Source organism: Fukomys damarensis, unplaced genomic scaffold (assembly GCF_012274545.1).
Source record: "Fukomys damarensis isolate Sample0158 unplaced genomic scaffold, DMR_v1.0_HiC HiC_scaffold_2, whole genome shotgun sequence".
Lineage (NCBI taxonomy): Eukaryota > Metazoa > Chordata > Mammalia > Rodentia > Bathyergidae > Fukomys > Fukomys damarensis.
Window position 1 is genome coordinate 37,941,266 of NW_022900914.1, and position 19,385 is coordinate 37,960,650.

The 19,385-nt window shown below is 34.5% G+C and overlaps 1 protein-coding gene and 1 pseudogene across 2 annotated transcripts in view; both read left to right on the top strand.

Annotated features, from left to right (window-relative positions):
• Rel (REL proto-oncogene, NF-kB subunit) overlaps positions 1-12,618 on the top strand; it is a 35,371-nt gene extending 22,753 nt beyond the window's left edge. For both annotated transcript variants that reach the window (XM_010609799.3, XM_010609798.2), the window contains exons 5-10: positions 5,337-5,477; positions 6,570-6,674; positions 6,779-6,991; positions 8,185-8,253; positions 8,373-8,441; positions 9,563-12,618. In XM_010609799.3, the coding sequence (XP_010608101.1) occupies positions 5,337-5,477; positions 6,570-6,674; positions 6,779-6,991; positions 8,185-8,253; positions 8,373-8,441; positions 9,563-10,308 (1,343 nt within the window). In that variant the 3' untranslated portion in view covers positions 10,309-12,618. The remainder of the gene's footprint in view (positions 1-5,336; positions 5,478-6,569; positions 6,675-6,778; positions 6,992-8,184; positions 8,254-8,372; positions 8,442-9,562) is intronic.
• Positions 12,619-19,111: 6,493 nt separating this feature from the next.
• Positions 19,112-19,197, top strand: LOC117286710 (annotated as a pseudogene).
• The last annotated feature ends 188 nt before the right edge of the window (positions 19,198-19,385 follow it).

The window sequence follows — 19,385 nt, forward strand, 5'->3', positions numbered from 1 at the left end:
TACAGATGAACTTTGAACCACGTTGTGAGAAACTGACCTACTTACTGAGTTCAACTTCTCAAGCGTACCATTCAAAGCTTCATACTGTTTACTAAAACTTTATTTATGTTTCTCCTTCACTAAGTCTGGAGTGTGGGAACTGTCTTCTGTGTGTATCTTTGTCATTTAGCCCAGTGTCTAGCACATGATAATGGTTTAATTAAAATTTATTGAAAGAAAAAGCAGATAAATGTATGAATAAACATACCTTTTTTGTACTTGTCTACCTGAAATATTCAAGTTGTTCTTCTTACTCCAAATTCTCCAAAAGCGTTTTCAGTTCTCTTAAACCCAAGGTTATATTATCTTAGTTGTATCATTTGCCCAGCATTGATCGTAACATCTGGATAATTTAATTCTTCAGTGACTGTCTTCCAAGATGAATTTCACGCTCATTTCATGAGATGATAGAGAACCATCACATAAGTGGAAAGACATGTTCCATCTTTACGATCACATTATTCCACAAATTGATAGAAACTCATGCAATCCAAACAAAATACCAGCAAGATCCTTTCTAAAAAAAAATTTTTTTTGGTGGTACCAGGGATTGAAATCGGGCCCTTGTGCTCGCAAGGCAGGCAACAGAACCACTGAACCAAATCCCCAGCCCATAAGATCTTTTAATTAAATATGAGAATATAATTCAAAACAGGATTAGAAAGCTACTTTATAAAGAGGAATGGCAAAAATAAACTAATTTTATCAGATACAGGTATTTATAAAGCAGTAGTATTGAGGTAAGGCTAGACAGATTGACCAGTAGAGTATAATTGAGTGGCCCGAAACAGAGCTAAGAGAGTTTAGTGTATGAAAGAAGTGACACATTGGTACAATTAGAAAATGTTAGAACAAGAAAAAGTTTGGGAAAATGATTAATTACGTTGGCTTCCCTACCTTACACCCTGTATGGGTTAAAGATTTTTGTAACTTTTTTTTTGGATACAGGGTCTTGCTGTGTAGTTCAGGCTGGCCTTGAACTCACTATGTAGCCAGGCTGTTCTTGATTTAGTGGCAGTCCTCCTGCCTTGGCCTCCCAAGTGCTGGAACTACAGGTGTGTGCCACTGTGCCCAGCTGGATTAGATTTTTTTTTTTTTTTTTTGGTACCAGGGATTGAACTCGGGTCTTTGTGCTTGCAAGGCAGGCCACAGAACCGCTGAGCTAAATCCCTGGCCCATGGGTTAGATTGTTAATATAAATCAACACTTAAAAACTTTCTGAGATGATATTAGTAAATATACTTTAGTCCTTGGGGTACAGAAAAACAAGATACAAAGTGTTTTCTACAAAATAGTCAATAAGTTTGATAATCTTAATTCCAGTTTATTATATTTTCCAAGTATAGAATATATTTGTTTTATTAATTTCAAGTTCCCCACTAATCTCTTAATCTGATTTTTTAAACTCATTGAATAAGCCGGGCGTGGTGGCAAATGCCTGTAATCCCAGCACTGGGAAGGCTGATGAGGCAGCAGGATTGCTGTGAGTTCGAGACCAGCCTGGGCTGCATAGTGAGTTCCAGGTCAGTCTCAACTACATAGTGAGACTCTGTCTCAAAAAACTCCCCAAAATATCCCAATAAAACTTTGAATATACAGTGTTGAGAATAATTATTTTTTCATCACTTCTTGGCCTTTTGGCTAAGAGCAAGTGGAGAATAATTATTTTAAATCATGTATCTGAACACTTAATTATGGTGTAGTTTTTGTTGTGTATGTGTGTTTATTGTTGTGTTTGTATCAAACCCAGTACCTCACATATGCTGTGTAAGTGCTGTACCACTGAGCCACATCCTCGGCCCTACCTAGTCTTTTCTTTTTTAAAACATTATTTTATTTTGTCCTCACATACTTGGTTATTTAAAGTAGAATACTAGACATTGAGATGAAAATTTGTAAAACATTTAGATCTAAAATAATATTATCTCCTTGCAGATTTTCTTGTAGATAGCTAGGTGTATGAGCAATCCTAGATTACCTGAAATTCATTGAATGATTTAGGTCATTTGAAGCTGGTCTTTATCTCCCTGAAGTAAGAGTTTCTAGTTCACCTTCCTCCTAGGCTGTACCTCTTCCAGATCCCAAATGCTCCAAATAGGGCATTTATTAGATCTCCCATCCTTGGCAGGCATTGAACTCTCGTTTTCCCCTATTCTTTGTTGTGAGTTGATCTCTGCTTCATGTCCTCTTAGCCACTTCTTAATTGGCAGACTATATATAGATAAAAGTGATGTTATTCTGAACTTTAGGTTTCCTTCACCCATATCTCCTCCCCGCTTTCTTCCTGCCTTCTTTTGCAGAGCTAGGGTTTGAACCTAGGGCCTTATATGAGCTAGTCAATCGCTGTACCACTGAGCTCTACTCCTTTCCCATATTTTGACCCCGTGATTCTTCATGACCTGATTAGTTCTCTGTTGATATTTTTAGAGGAATTTTCATTTTGTCCACTTAGTTCTCAACAGTTTTGTATGTCATATGCCATTACCACAAATAGAACCTCATTTTGTTAACTTTTACTTTCAGTTTTCTTTAGCGGTTATAAGATATCTAAATGATTGTTCAACAGACCTTTCATTTCCATATATGGTATTGAGAAAATTCAAAGCAAAATTCTCATCATAAATGAATTTTTAAGTAGGTAGAATTTCTTCGCTTTGAGGGACCCATTATGTAACTAAATGTTTTTAATTTTTTTGGCTTATTAACTTTTGTGTAACATTTTAAAATACTTTAAATATACTTTCACTGAGCTATAGAATCCACCTAAATATAGTTTCCTTTGTGACCTTGAGCTAAAGAACATTTCCAACTGATGGCACATGCCTATAATGCCAGCACTCTGAGAGACCAAGCCAGGTGGATTCCAGGTTTGAGCCAAGGTTGGGCAACTTAGTGGCTGAGAAAGACCTTGTCTTATAATAAAAGATAAATAAAGAAAGAAAGAAGGCCTGGCAGTGTGGCTCAGTGTAAAGGACCTGGATTCAATCCCTGGTATAGGAGCACCAAAAAACAAAAGGAGAATATTTTCATCACCTGCCAGAATTTTCATAGTCCCATTTCTCAGTCGGCGTCGTCTGCCTCAGTAAACTCCCAATCTGCTTCCTGTCACCACATATGTATTCATCTTTTTAAGAATTTTATAAGCACACAGTCTATTTTTTTGTCTAATTCCTTTTGCTCAGCATATTTTTGAAATCTGTGTTGGGGTGTTTACATCCATAATATATTCTTTTTTAGTTAATAATATTATATTGTCTGACTATACCACATCTTGTTTATACATTTCACCTAGCTACTCATTTTCTGTGTATGTATGTGTTGATTATTCGTCTTTGAAATTGAGAGACACTGAAATCTCAAATTCTAAATTTATATTGTTTTAGAACTTGATTTTGAAGAGATAGACCTCTTATTGCTTCTATAATGATACCCCAATGCTTTTATGATACAAGTGTTGACATCACAACATTTTAGCTTTTAGTCATACGAATGTATTCTTTTTTAAAATTCTTTTTAAAATTTTTTTTTCCTCATTGAGTTTATTGGTACATTTTAGGTATACAGTACAGTTACATTCATTATTGGGATCTTGCACCTTTCCATGACAGGTCTTGGTTCTCATTTTTTCCCCTTGTCCCCACCCTCCCTTCACCCCCTCCTCCCCTTCCATTTACAGACACTTTATTTCCATTTTTTAAATTTTCTCCTATGTTTTTCTTTTCCCTTATTACCTTTCCCCTACTGTTTTGTTTTTTGAGACGGGGTCTCACTATGTAATTGAGACTGACCTGGAACTCACTGTGTAGCCCAGGCTGGTCTCAAACTCACAGCAATCCTCCTGCCTCAGCCTCCCGAGTGCTAGGATTATGGGCATGCGCTACCACGCCCAGCTAAATGTGTTCTTGTATATTTATTCAAATATTAGGCTTTTTTTTTTTTTTTGGTACTGGGGATTGAACTCGGGACCCTGCACTTGCAAGGCAGGCAGCAGAACCACTGAGCTAAATCCTCAGCCCCAAAGAATGGTTATACTGTCATAAATTTAAATGTAACAGCTACTGAGACTGTGTGTATCATTAAGTAATAACAAAATATATTTATTACTACCTATAAGATTAAGGAATTTGGTTAACTGGTTTTCCTGATTTAGCATTTTAAATTTGAATATTTAACAAAATAAAATTTTACTATAATTTAATATGTATATTTTGTGCTTTAAAAAATATGGCAATATTAGTTATAGTGTAGTTTCTGGTATTTTTTGAAAAGGCAATATTTTCTTTTGTAATTGGGTTTGTTTTCAATGTATCAAACTGTATATTCTATCATATATACATACATGTATATATATATTATTTTTTTCCTATGGAAGTGTCTTTTTTTTTTAAGCAGATTTAATTTGCACATAAAGTTTCTTCTGGAAACTAGCTGATTTACATCACTTGGTATCTTCTTTGACATTTTATTCCTAAAGTATTTGTTTGGGTTTGTTTGGTTGGTTTTGTTTGTTTGTTTGTTTTGTTTTTATTTTTGTTTTTTGAGATGTCTCACTAGGTAGTTGAGACTGACCTGGAACTCACTATGTAGCCCAGGCTGGTCTCGAACTCACAGTGATCCTCCTGCCTCAGCCTCCCGAGTGCTGGGATTATAGGCGTGCACCACCATGCCCAGCCTTATTCCTAAAGTATTGATCTAAATTTTAATCTTTATTTCTGTATGTCATTTTTATGTGGAATATAAATACAAATTTCTAATTTAATTTTTTAAAAGCAGAGGCTCTAGGTTGAGTGAGTGGAGTTCAAATTCCCACCTTACTAATTCTTTGCTGTGAAACTCTGAACAAGTAATTTCATTTAAGTTCCTCATCATCTGTAAAAAAGGGAATGATAGGGCCAGGGATTTAGCTCAGTGGTTCCTCTGCCTGCTTCACAAGTGTGAGGTCCCAAAGCCCAGTACCAAAAAAAAAAAAAAAAAAGAGAGAGAGAGGGAGAGAGAGAGAGAATGGTAGTAATTCTTGCAAGATTCGATATATTCTGTTACGTATAATTTGCTTCCATTAAATTTTTTATATTAGTGTGAAGGACTCTAAATCCCAGTTAACTGAAATAGTTACATCCTGAACATGGTATAATTTATCAGCTACTCTTAGTGAATGCTTGATTATAAAAGGCACTATTTAGGTTAGTACAGATACAGATGCTACTTGAGGTTGTTGGCTGTAATGGGGAAAGCAAGACATAGCAGGACTTTAGTACTGTGACTATACTACATTCTAAAAAGAACAATGTACTGTTCAGTTCCTGAACAACAGCTGCTTGATATTGAAGATTGCGACCTCAATGTAGTCAGACTGTGCTTTCAAGTTTTTCTCCCTGATGAACATGGCAATTTGACAACTGCGCTACCTCCTGTTGTCTCTAATCCAATTTATGACAACCGTAAGTACTTTATTTTCCTGTATATGTAGACTTTCTTAGTTTGTTTTTTTTTAAATGTATTAATTTTTAAAGTATTTTGATAATTAGAAAAATGTATGTTCATTCTTCGAAAATCTCAGACATTGCAGAAATGTATGTAACAAAGAAAGTAAATCTCCTAAATCTCATCTTCCAAAGATAATCATAGTTCTTTGATGATTATCTTGGCAGTTTCTTCTTCATATACACAAATACATCATCAAGATTCATACAAAATAATGTTGGAACTTTTAAAAATTATCTCTGGTCTTGTTAAAAACTTTTTTCTCTTAGCATTGTATCTTGAACTTCTTTTTAGTTACATTTTTCTTTTCAATAATATGAGAGACTATTTCATTATATGGTTATATCATAATTTTATTAAATCATTATTTATTATAAGATATTTGTTTCCTTCAGTATCTCTTCCTACCTCTCTCTAACAAACTGTACTACAATAAATATTGTTTTACGTGCATATCTTGTGCAGATATTTCTCTCACGTAGATTTCCTAAAGTAGAAATGCTAGATCAAAAGATATAAAAAATTATCATTTGATTATGAAACTGCCCTCAAATATTTTTTAATGTGTAAACACATACCTACATATATGTTTACTGATGGTGAATGATTATACCTATTTTGCATGTAAGATCAGAGTATCCTCATCATGGAGAGGTGTGGATGCAGGGAAAACTACAGTATTATAATCATATTGGCCAGTTAAAAGCAAACACAGAAAACTGCATTGCTCTAGAGATATGGCCAGTGACTTAAGAAGATTAATCTGGTCACAGTGGGTAGGATGGATTAGAAGAGTCAGAATCAGAAGGCAGGGAGATTTATTTAGAGAAAATGTCATTGCCTAGAAATAAAATCATAAGGCTGTAAGCCAGGTTAGGTAAAGCAGTTAGAAAAGAAAGGGACATGTGTATGATTAATTTAGAGTCTTTTATCTGTACATTAAAAGTTTTTATCTATTATGTAAATGATTTTCCCCAAATTCTGCCCCCAACAGAATAAAATGTATTACTAAGGTAGCAACCTGTTTTAAAAAGATCCTTTATATTTAGGTGCTCCAAATACTGCAGAATTAAGAATTTGTCGTGTAAACAAGAACTGTGGAAGTGTCAGGGGAGGAGATGAAATATTTTTACTTTGTGACAAAGTTCAGAAAGGTATTTATTTTATTTTTCATTCATTCCAGAATGTATTTTAGATTAGCAAATGTATGTTACTGGGCTTTCCTATGTTACTATTTCTTTGACTTCTTATTTACTAGATGATATAGAAGTTCGTTTTGTGTTGAATGATTGGGAAGCTAAAGGTATCTTTTCACAAGCTGATGTACACCGTCAAGTAGCTATTGTTTTCAAGACTCCTCCATATTGCAAAGCTATAACAGAACCAGTAACAGTAAATATGCAGCTGCGGAGACCTTCTGACCAGGAAGTTAGTGAACCTATGGATTTTAGATATGTGCCAGATGAAAAAGGTATGACACAACACTGTGGTAATACTAATTTATATTTCTTTTTTTTTTCTCATTGAGTTTATTGTTACATTTTAGGGATACAGTACAGTTACATTCATTATTGGGATCTTGTACCTTTACATGACAGGTCTTGGTTCTTATTTTTTCCACTTTATCCCTGCCCTCCCTTCAGCCCCTCCTCCCTTCCCTATTTACAAATACTTTATTTCCATTTTTTCATTTTCTCATTTTTTTCCTTTTCCCTTATTACCTTTCTGTACCCTTCCCATTTCCCCTCCACCTTTATCCCTTTTCTTCCTATTTCACATTGTCAGTTATATCATTAGGATCTTATGTACCATTTTCACACCAGAGAAACTATTTGGTATTTATACATGTGTGACTTATTTATTTCACTTAGGGGTATATTCTCAATATGTGTCCATTTTCCTATGAGTGTCTCTAATTTCTCATTCTTTTTGGCTGAGTAGTATTTCATTTTATAGAAAAACCACATCTTCTTTATCCAGTCTCCAGCTGATGGTCAAATGGGCTGTTTCCGTGTTTTAGCTATTACAAACTGTGCCACTATAAACATAGGTGCGCATATATCACTGTTATATGATTCTTTTAATTCTTTTGACTAATTTATGTTTCTTAAAGTTGATCCTCTTAGTAACATTGTGAGATATATTTAAGTAGTTATGTGTATTCACATTTTACATTTCTTTTCCTGTCAGTGTCAGATTTTTTTTCCTTTATGTTCTTTGCATCTCTGTTAGGAACAATTGATTCAGGTGAAATAATTCAGAGTACCTAAAATATTTATCAAAATTTGTTTTATTTTTGGTAGTCTGTTTTTGTCCTTATTGTGTGCCCTTTTTATAGATAGAAAACTTGTTTTAGTCCTTATCTTTATCTTGCTTTAGTCCTTATTTCATTAGTTGTCATTGACTTATAGGTGTTATAAGAAACAAGATAACTATTTTAAACTGTTTTTATTAAGAGAGAAATACACTTTATGACAAATTTGGGACATATTCTATATATAATATACTTATTAAATCCATATTATATATATTTCCTTAAATTATTTTCTATATACAAATAAAATGTTTATTAATGGAGAGGAAGCATAATTTCATGATTATTCATTCACGTGCTTTCTTGGTTTTTCTTTTTTTGGTTTTTTCTTGGTCTCTTTTTTTAATCAGATACTTATGGGAATAAGTCAAAGAAACAAAGAACAATTCCATTTTTCCAGAAAATTTGGCAAGATTCTGGTAAGAATATTTTAGACTGATTCATATTTAAGTAGGTTTTGTTTTATTTGGTTTCTCAGATTTTAAGTCATAAATTATTCAAATTATATTTATTAATGGAAAAATCTTGATTGTAACAGTTAATTTTCCAGAGAGACTAAGACCTGGCCACCTGGGGTCAAATGGAGAAGGAAGACTCATCAAAAAAGGTATTTTATTCCCTATTGACTGTTCCTTTTGATCTGAAAGTCTAGTGCTTTGCAAAATGCATTAGTTCTATTTTTAAGAATAAACAATTGCTTCCTTAATATTTTCTTCTCCTACAAAATTTGTCATGTTTTTAACAAGTGAATTGAGCTTGGCGTCTGAACACTGCGTTGAAAAACGTGTTTAGGGTATTTATTGTTTGAGAAAGTACATTTTATTCATACAGTGTTAATTTCACTAATTGGATTGTGTGATGAAAGAAATGATTAGATCTGTCTAGTCACCTATCTTTATAAATAAAGTCTTTTTGGAAGACAGCCATATTCATTGGGTTATGTACTGTCTCTAGCTGCCTTTTTATTTTTGTGGCAGTGCCAAGGACTATACCCAGGGCCTCATACATTAGGCAGGTGCTTTTAACACTAAGCTACACCCTCAGCCCTATTTTTGTGTTTGTTTGTTTCAAATAGTTCCAGCAGAAACTGTATAGCTACAAAGCCTAAAATACTTAAGTATCTGGCCATTTATAGAAAAAAAGTTTTGCCAAACCCTAGTTTAGATCATTCAAAACCAAGGCTTAAAGGTCTTTTCCCCCACCTGTTTAAGTTCTTTACCCACCACTTTTTCCTGCTTTAGTATGTATATCATTTGTGTAATCCATAAATTAATACAGAATTAATTTTTCCTTAATTTTTTCTGATTGAGAATTTTGTATCCTAGGGTTATGGCTTAATATATCTTCTCTAATCCTTCCATTTGCTCCAGAAAGTAAGACTATGAAATGATGTACCTGGTTAATTCCTGTTCATTGAAATTCTGATATTTATCTTTCACTTTTTAAAAATACATGTACAGGGCCTCAAATATAGATTTTCATATTTAGCAAGTGAAATTCCATATGGCAAAATGACTTACAAAAATTATTTTATATATATTTATAAAAGTTACATGTTACAGAATTTAATAATAATTTTAATGCATTTTTAAGAATTTTTACTTGAAATGTTACATCAGTTGTTTTGAAATTTTTCTTTATTAACATTTTTCCAATTTTAATTTAGAAATAATGCTGTGTATAATTTTTTTCACTTTAATTTTATAAAATACATTTTTCTTCCCACAGAATCAAATTTGTTTCCTCATGGTACACTTATTCCAGACATGCCCAGGCCTTCAGGGGTTTCAAGTCAAGCAGAACCCTACTATCCCTCACCAGTGTCCATCTCAGGTGGATTGTCTCATCACACTTCAGCCATGTCCTCAATGGTTTCTTCAAGCTGGTCGTCAGTGCCCCACCCAGCCTCACGCTCATTGAATAGTTTTTCAACGGGAACACTTTCTTCTAATTCGCAGAGCATCCCACCATTCTTGGCAATGCCTCATGAGAGTGACTTAAATGCTTCAAATTCTTGTATTTATAACAGTACCGATGACCTAGGCAGAATGGAAACCTCTTCCATGTCACCGGCTCACTTATATGGTATTTCTGATGCCACCATGCTGCCTAATATGATGACAGCCAGTAGTGACAGAATGGAGGAGACAGATAACTCCAGACTTGTGAGCATGAATCTTGAAAACCCCTCCTGTAATTCAGTGTTAGGCCCAAGAGACTTAAGACAGCTCCATCAGATGTCATCTTCCAGTATATCAGTAGGCACCAATTCCAGTACTACAGTTTTTGTTTCACAGTCAGATGCATTTGAGCGATCTGACTTTAATTGTGCAGATAACAGCCTGATAAATGAGCCAGGACCATCAAATGGTACTAATCCAAACAGCCACAGTTTTCAAAATGCTCAGTATTCAAATATTGGTAATACGCAGAATGAGCAATTGAGCGAATCCTTTGCATATGACTTTTTTTAAGTTCAATTTTTAAGATTTAAATCCTTTAAAATGTTTGTGATCATTTTGGTATTACCTATATAGATGCAGCATTTTGTATTTGTATAACCAAAACTGTAACATGACATTGTTCCTATTGTTGAAACTTCTTTTTCATAGAAGTATCAAACTTTAGATGTATGTAGAACACAAACTTTGGATGTATATAGAATGCAAAAACTGGAAGTTGTTATAAAAAGAAAATTCAAGATAAACGTGGTGGTGCATACCTCTAACCCTAGTGCTGAAGAAGCTGGGGGAGAGGATCATGAGATCAAGGCTAGCCTGGGCTTATTTGTGAGATCTGTCTCAAAAAACAAAATGAAAACAAAAAAGAAAGAGAGATTTTCTTTTTTCTTTCTGTTTCTTCTCTTGAAAGATCTGACCTGATTGTGTAGTGTGAATTCTATCTTCAGAGTTCTACTGCATTTCCCTAGGAAAGACTCTAAGGAGAACATTAAAGCAGGAAAAGTTTTTTCTAATTTTATATTTCTTTTATAACATATTAATGTATGGTTAAATGAACTGATATTTGCTTTCAAGCAAATTTAAGGGAAAACGTGTAATGGCTATGCCATTGGAAAAATAAATTACTTTTTTTTTGAGGCCTGTGCACCCCTAAGGGGTTTTCTGAGGCTTCTTGGAATTTCTCAGATTTATGTATAAATCAAAATTTCTTTGAAACTGTTAAGTTGTGCTGAAGGCAGTTGAAGTGAGCTTTCAAGGTATGGGAGGGTTCCTCCATGTTATACTATCTAAATCTGTATCTTTAAAGTTGCATAAGCAACTTTAGCTTCACACCCATATTTTCAAGACAAAGAAGCTTCTTTGCACCTCTTAGGTTTTCTCACTTCCTGTTGTCTCATACAACTGCCTGTTTGACATCTAGAAATCTAATTAAAACTCAAATTCAATATATCCAAACCTAATTTTTTGGTCTTTCCTCCCAAACTTGCTTCTCCTTCAGTCTTCTCTAACTCAGTAAATGGCAATGCCATGCTTCTAATTGCTCAGACCAAAAAATCTTGGCATCATCCTTGATTCTTTTATCTCCCATATCCAATTCATTGGAAAGAATTCATCTTAAGTGAAAGGTTTACACTTTTATACCTTTGAGCCTGCAACAGGGAGGGTCTTGCTAATTCCTGACATGCCCTCAAGGTATATTTCTTCTTGTCCCAGTTCAAAGACCTTGATTTCTTTTTAATTGTGCTAATCTCACCAGGAATCATACTTCTTTGGCACCAACTTTATAAATGGTTCTTCTCAGACCCAGAGTTTTGCAGATATTTCAGCTCTGCTTTTTGCTTCAAGTTTTCACTTACAGATCTGGCAAAAATTAGTCAGCAATATTCATACCACTGCCTCAACATTGGGCTGCCTTGAAATTTCCTCTACCAGATCAGTTAGTCTGCCCTCAATTTCAGCCTCCTCAGGATATGAGCAGAATATAGACTTTTTTTTTTATTGCCAGAGTATAATATGTATAACCTTTCATTTAGTTTTCAAGAGGCCTTGTTCCTGTCTGTAACCACATGGGCACAGCCTTAACTGTCTACATTCCTATTAGCATTCTGATCTGAGGTCTGACTAGAATCATCCATCAGGCTTTGCTTAAAGTAATCCAGTGCTTCTCTAACTCACATCCTCAAATCTTTCTAAACTCATCCACCAGTTCAAAAGACTTTTGAAGCACAGGATCAGATATAGTCACAGCAACAACCCTATTTCTGAACTACCAGTATTCTGTATTGGTCACTTTCCTATTGTAGATTTATTTGGCTCATGGTTTCAGAGGACTCAGTTCATGATCAGCTATTTCCAAGGCAGGAACATCATGGCAGAACGGCATAGTCAGGCAAAGTTGCTTAGTTCATGGCAATTGGGAATCAAAGCACCAAGAAAAAATATCAGCGAGAAAGAGGCCAGAGATCAGGTATAGTCCTCAAGGTAACACCTCCATGACCCACCCAGATATACTCAGAAATGTGCTTTACTCATCTCAGGTGATTGCCAAGCCAGTCAAGTTGACAAGTTTAACTGTCACACTGATTAGGCCTACCTTGACTAAGTTTTACCATTCCGTGTTCCTCCTCATTGCTATACATGTATAGCACTCGCCATGATCTGATTTGACTTAATATTTATTTATTATGTGTATCCTTTACTGCAATATAAGCTTCATGAGGGCAGACATTCTTGTGTTTTGTTTACTATCAAATCTCCAGTTTGTAGAACAGTGTCTGCCTCGTGTTAAGCACTCTGTAAATATTTATTAAACATTCAAATTATTACCAGTACAGTAGTAAATATTTATTAAACATTCAAAGTGTTACTAATATCTTTGTTTTTTGAAAGAATAGCTTTATTAGATGTTTAAGGTTTTTATATGTTATTTGACATTAGGTTTTTGTTAGAATCATATACATTCAAATCCAGTATTAATAATGGTAATCCAAATTATTTGAAAGCAAAATAAATCTGTGGCAAAATGACAGATTTGAGCAATAATTTAATTGTGATGGTATGATGATGCTAAGTAAGTAATATATTAAAGATCTAGTTTATCTTATAACTAGAACCTACCCCTAGATGCTGAATATATCCTTGGCTAGAAATATGTCATTTTATACAGAGTCCACCCAAACCATTAATGACCTCCCTTAGATGTTAAACATATCCATGACTAGAACTAGTGTATCATTTCATTTATACAGAGTTCACCCAAACCATTAATTTATGCAAATTATTCAGTCAGAATGGGGTATGTATGAATACTACATAAATAAAAAAATTCCCAGTTGAATAATACTGGGAAATAGAACAAGTTAAGACTTGAGGTAAGTCCAGAAAGCAAAAGAAAAGAAGTAAACCCCCTAAGAACTATGATATTTTTCAAATTATGATTTTAAAAAGAAATAACTTGAAAAATCACATATATATATTCATATAATTTTAGTAGAACTTACCAGCAAGGGAGGAAAGAGTAGGGTATAATTTCTTTCCTGTTAAGAATATGAACCTAGGATATCTCTAGATAATGATTGGTGGTTTGTATGTTATTTTAAAAATACATAATCTTAATTTCATATGATTTGGCCGCTGGTCAGTTTAAACAGACTAGCTCGATCGATAGATTTTAACTAAGTAAGCTTTGGCTTGCTTTGCAGTATTTTTTCCTCTGTAAGATAAATTAAGGGTCTCCTGTATCTTATGTTTACAGTATTTCCAATAGACTTTTCACTTATCAGGTGCTATTTACTGAACATAGAATTTATTTTATAATTTAAAATTCATTTTGCTTCTTTTACTTTGACCTTATTTTGAAGAAAGGATGTCTTTCCTTTCTAAACTCCATGTGCGATCCCTTCTTTATATCCCATACTGTTTACTGTGTCCTCACATCACCATTTAGTTCTTCCTGTCTTTGTATAAAAATGGTAACTGTCTTCTCCAGCCTAAAAAGAAAGACCAACAACAAAAAACCCCAAAGAATAGCAAAAAATTTCCTATCACCGTTGTGCTCCTTCCCTTCACATCCTAACTTCTAAAGTGTTTGTAGCTTCTATTTCCTCACTTCTCAGCTTTTTCTCAGCTTGTTGATCAGTATCTTGGCTCTTACTGCTTCCCTTATGATATCTGGGAGATAGGTCCAGAGACTCAGAGAATCCCCCACCCCATTCAAATCCTGCATCTTTTTATCAGACATTACTATGTTTGTCCTATATACAACATTCTGCCTGTTGATCTCTCTAGCATTTTTGGATAAGATTCCTCTCTAAGGTCAGTTTTTCCTCTAGAATCCCAACCACAGTTGGTGCTTATTTTTTTCAATTTCAGCAATATCCACAGCTTCGGCTTTTCTCTTATGCTTCCTGAATGCCCATATAGATTGGCTTCTCCTATTGCATTATTTTTGCTTAATGACACTATCATTTACCATCTGGGATATTTAATAGGATATTGTATCTGGGATATTTAATATTCAAAGTCAGATTTTTTTTTTTTTTGTACTAGGGATTGAACTCGGGTTCTTGCACTTGCGAGACAGGCAGCAGAACCACTGAGCTAAATCCCCAGCCCCAAAATCAGATCTTTATCTTTTTCACACTCAGTCTTAGTCCTTTTGAATCTGCCTCCTAAAAATCTCTAGTATCTGCCCTTTCATTGCCTTTTCTTCATATTCTCAATAAAGGCCTTTATTTCCCCCAACAAGAATCTTCCATATGCTCCAGTTAAAAACACCCCATTCCCCAAGCCAGTTGTTGGCCCATTCCTATAATCCCAGAATTCTGGGAGGCTGAGACAGGATCACAAGTTGAAGCCCATACTGGGCAATTTAGAGTTTTGGCAAGACCCTATCTCAAAAAAATAAATGAGGGGCTGGGATTGTAGTTCAGTAGGAAGGCTCTGGGTTCAATTCCCCAATCTCTCTCTCCCACCTTCCCTCTTCCTACCCTTCTCTCTCTCTCTCTCTCTCTCTCTCTCTCTCACACACACACACACATGCGTGCACACAAAAGATAGACCAAAAGAGGCAGGGAGATAGATCTTTTGCAGAGGGGAAAGGGACCAAGAGATGGGAGGGGCATAAGAAGATATAATATTTGCATTTACCTGTACAAACTGCCCACAATGAAGGTATTTTGTACTGCAAATATACTAATAAAAAAATCTGTAAGTTTAAAAATAAATTATCCTTAATACCTCATTCGTTTCCCTTGGAAAAAAACATTTTGTCAGACCTCCATACTTTTAATGTTACCTACTCTGCATCTGCTTTTCTGCTACTAGAACGTGCATTCTTTTATTTTTAGCTTCATTTAACAATGTATTCAACAAGACTAATTGAACATGTACTACACGCTAGGCTTAGTTTTAAGTGCTTGGGACATAATGGAACATAAGACAGAATAGATTCCAACATGGAGCTTACATTCTAGGTAAATGTTCTGTTTTTAGAAGCTACTGTAGTCCAGCTCAATGACTTTTTTTAAACAATGGAACTGTTCTTTACCTTTGCTAATTCATGGTGGTCTGAGCCATGTGGCCACTAAGCACTTGAAATACAAGTAGTATCATTAGAAAAAGTTTTACTCATAGCCACATATACTAGTGGGTACCAAACTGGATAGATAGCAAGAGTCCATACTTGTGTAACACTCTCATCCTTAAGACCAGGCTTCTGCATGAGGCTTAGTCCTGAACCCCCAGCCGAGGTACAGTTGTGTATGTGCCCATATGACAAAATTTATAGTTTAAGTATCATCTCACTCATCTCTGGGACTCCGGCACTTAGCACAGTCCCCGGCATAGTTGATACTGAATAAATGGTAGCTGTTCTTAAGAGATGGAAGAGTGAACCTGACATAGGAGTGATTATAACACTGTGGGCAGGGGATGGTTTTTAAAAGAAAAGGTACTCAACCTTGCAGGAAAAGCAGTGATGCCAAGAATACTTGTCTTATGAAATACACTTCTGCACCTTGACCTGCTGCACTCATTTTCTTTTTTAAAACCCTCCTGCAACCCTTTTGAGATTAAAAGTCCCTCTACTAAGAATAGTAGTGCCATATTTAAAGTATAAATTCTAGTTATTAGGATTATTTCATACCTTTGATATAGCTAGCTCTATATGTAGCAGGTTTAAACTCAAGTGTCCCTCATGCACTTCCTTGATACCTCACCTCTGTACAGATGCCCCAGTATTTGTATAATAAATCATGTATCACATTTTTTGAATGTCTAATGTGCAAAGCAGGAAATGTTACAGGTGAATGAGATTAAACTCTTGCTCTCAAAGACATCTTTTTTTTTGAGGAATAACATGTAAAAACTGCTTAAAGAACATCAGTTTTAAGTGTATATCAAAGTATTTTTATGTGTGTAAATATGCATGTAATAATTATCCTTGAAATTTCCTTCAGACCATTGCTTAATCTATACCTCCAAAGCACTATTCTGATTTCTGTCATGAGAACCTGTTGTCTTAAAATGGCCTTTTAAATTGGTAACTGGGTCTGTCTACTCATGATCTTTATGTACAGAAATAGCTAGATTGTCAGTTTTTAACGTAATCCTTCAGGAAAACTAATTATATTGTCCATGTTGAGAGAGACTTAGAATTGGTAATCCAGGTTGCCTAGTAACACATTTTTATCAGAAATTGATTTATTGAAAGATTACCACATATTGTTAAACAGCATGGAGAAACAAGAGAATGGGGACTATTTTTAGTCAAATACCAAACCTTCCTACCTCAGTTTTGTATTAAATAATGTCTAAGAAGAAACACTGTAAATTGCAGTGATAAATATAATAAACCAACATCTGTGTATGTCACTTCACTCTGATTAATCTCTAATCCAAACACCCCTGATTATCTAATCCCTGTAGATTGGATGGGTTGGTAAGAGCCTGAAGTGGGTTTCTCTTTAGAGTGACTATTGCCCAAATCTGAAGAACCTTCTTTTGAACTTATTCTTTGCAGAATTATTTCCTATTGAGGATAATGCCAATTATTGAATTCACTTTTGAAATTCTGTTATCCTAATCTCTAGAAGTACTCTGATTCGAATGAAGTTTCCACTGAGAGGTTTCTGGTTTGTTTTTTTCCCCTAAGGTTGAATATGAAAGGAAGAAATTAGAATTTTTTTCATACCACATATATAGAAAATTTCATGCTGCTTATCATTGGCCCAGGAATTAGGTAATCAGGGATAAACGTATGGTTTGCTTGTATCTTTTTAGACTTAATCAAATGAGTATTTTAACTAATATATCATAAAATTTAAAGCAAACACTTTAATAGTGGATAAGATCAAATCTCAAAAGTAACCATATCTCTACGTTTTTTCATGCATGCAAAAAAACCACTCATGTTCCCACTATCCCTTTTAACAAACAAGATAAAAATGTATTTTAAAATTTTTAAAAATTCTTTTTGGAATTGGAAATCAACTCAGGGCCTTGTGCTTGCCAGGCAGGCCAAACATCACTGAGCTAAATTCCCGGCCCAAAAAATTTTTTTTGTTTTTTTTGAGACAGGGTCTCACTATGTAGTTGAGACTACCCTGGAACTCACTGTGTAGCCCAAGCTGGTCTCGAACTGCTATCCTCCTGCCTCAGCCTCTCAAGTGCTGGGATTACAGGCATGTGCCACCATACCCAGTGTTTTTTGTTTGTTTGAAGTAACCACTGCATTTAGATTGAATGTGGTGCCACACACCTGCAGTCCCAGCACTCTGGGAAGTTGAGTGAGGAAAATAGCAACATAGCAACTCTGTCTCAAAATTAAAAAGTGGGCAAGGGTGTGACTTAGTGCACATATACCTGGCTACAATGATTACAGATTCCAACAGCATAGAAAATCCAATTTTCATATGCTTCTTAGTGACTGGTACAAATTTGAAGGGAATCATGAAAATGATTTTTAAAAGTTCTCAAACATTGTTAAATTATTTAAAGTTAAGCTTTGTATCAATATGCAATAGTTCTTAAAATGTTAAAATCTTTTATTGTACAGAATGTTTTATTACCTTTGTAATACCTTTGTATACAGGTTTTTTTTCCCCTTGGTAATACAATAAATGTAAAAATTCTAAAACACTTGCTAAATTTTGTTGCAATTTGACTTTTAAATCATCAATCTGACTTTCTTAATATTTGTTGTATTTTTCTTAAAAGGTAGTTCTGGTTTCTAAAACTTTTTTATGGAATGTTATTGCTGGATATTCTTGCAATGTGACTCTTGGAAATGAGTATTTTCAGAGTACTGAAGTGCTTTTTAAAAGATTTTTCTTTTCTTTCTGTTTTTCCTTTTTCCCTAAACATAAACTTATTTTCCCAGTTTCAAGAGAACAACAAAGGAATTTTTCTCTAAATATTATTTAAGACTTTTAAACAAAGCTTAAAGAAATCATAAAACTAATTTTAAAAGTTTTATATATGCAAACAAGAAACTATAGTACTCTTATAACAATGTTCCTAGTTCTACCTCAACGAAGAAGTGCATTTTTAACAACTTGTCTCTCAAAATTATATGTTTTATAAACGGCGCACATGAATCCACTTGTTCAAACAGGCCTTTTTGTGAAGAAAAGTTTATTCCAGTAAACAGACTAAAATCAGAGACAGATTCTAGCAGCTAGCAGGAAAAAAAAACTGCTTATATAGATTTGAGGGAAGGGGCTATAATCATAAGGAATGTTTATGACCTGGACACCCAAGGACAGTCTGCTAAGGTGTGTAGACAATTACTGGACTTCTCACCACGAGAGGATTGTATACTTCATTTTGTGTCCATTTGTCCTATTTACTGAGAGGCTGCTGTTGTTTGCTGAAAGCAGCCTGTTTGTTTAGGCCGGGCATGACGATATTAACATTTGGGGTAAGTACTTATAGCTAATGTTTACTCATTGCTTGAAATTTTGTATGCCTTAGGAAAGGAAATTTAAGAAATTTAAGTTTTCTAATTTAAGTTTGCTGAGGAGGTTCCTGAGTCTTCCATTTTGAAGGTCCATGGCATTCAGCATTGACTTACTCTAAATTACTTAAATTTCTTTTGTAGAAAAATTTTCCCAGAAAGTTGAGAAACATCCACACAGAAGTTTTTATCTTTTTATTAAGATTTATTTCTTATCCCTTTCTCATTTTCTGGCATTGAAAATAACAAAAAGGAATCACTTATGATGAACAGTTTCAAGGTAGTAGGATTTTTTTTTTCATGTCAGCTAAAACCATTTTCCTGCTATCTAAAGTGAATCTGTATCTGTGATCTATGTTTATCACTTCTCAGCCTTTTGGCTAAGATCAAGTGTAGTATCTATGAACTATGTTTAATATAGAAATGAAAGTAATTTAATACTATCAAGTCAGATGTTTCCTAAAAGAAGCTCATATAGAGGTGGGCATGGTAGCACACACCTGTAATCCCAGCACTCGGGAGGCTGAGGCAGAAAGTTCACTGCAAATTTGAGGCCAGCCTGGGCCACATAGTTCAGGGCCAGCCTGAACTATAAACGGAGATTCTGCCTAAAGAGACCAAAAAAAAAAAAAAA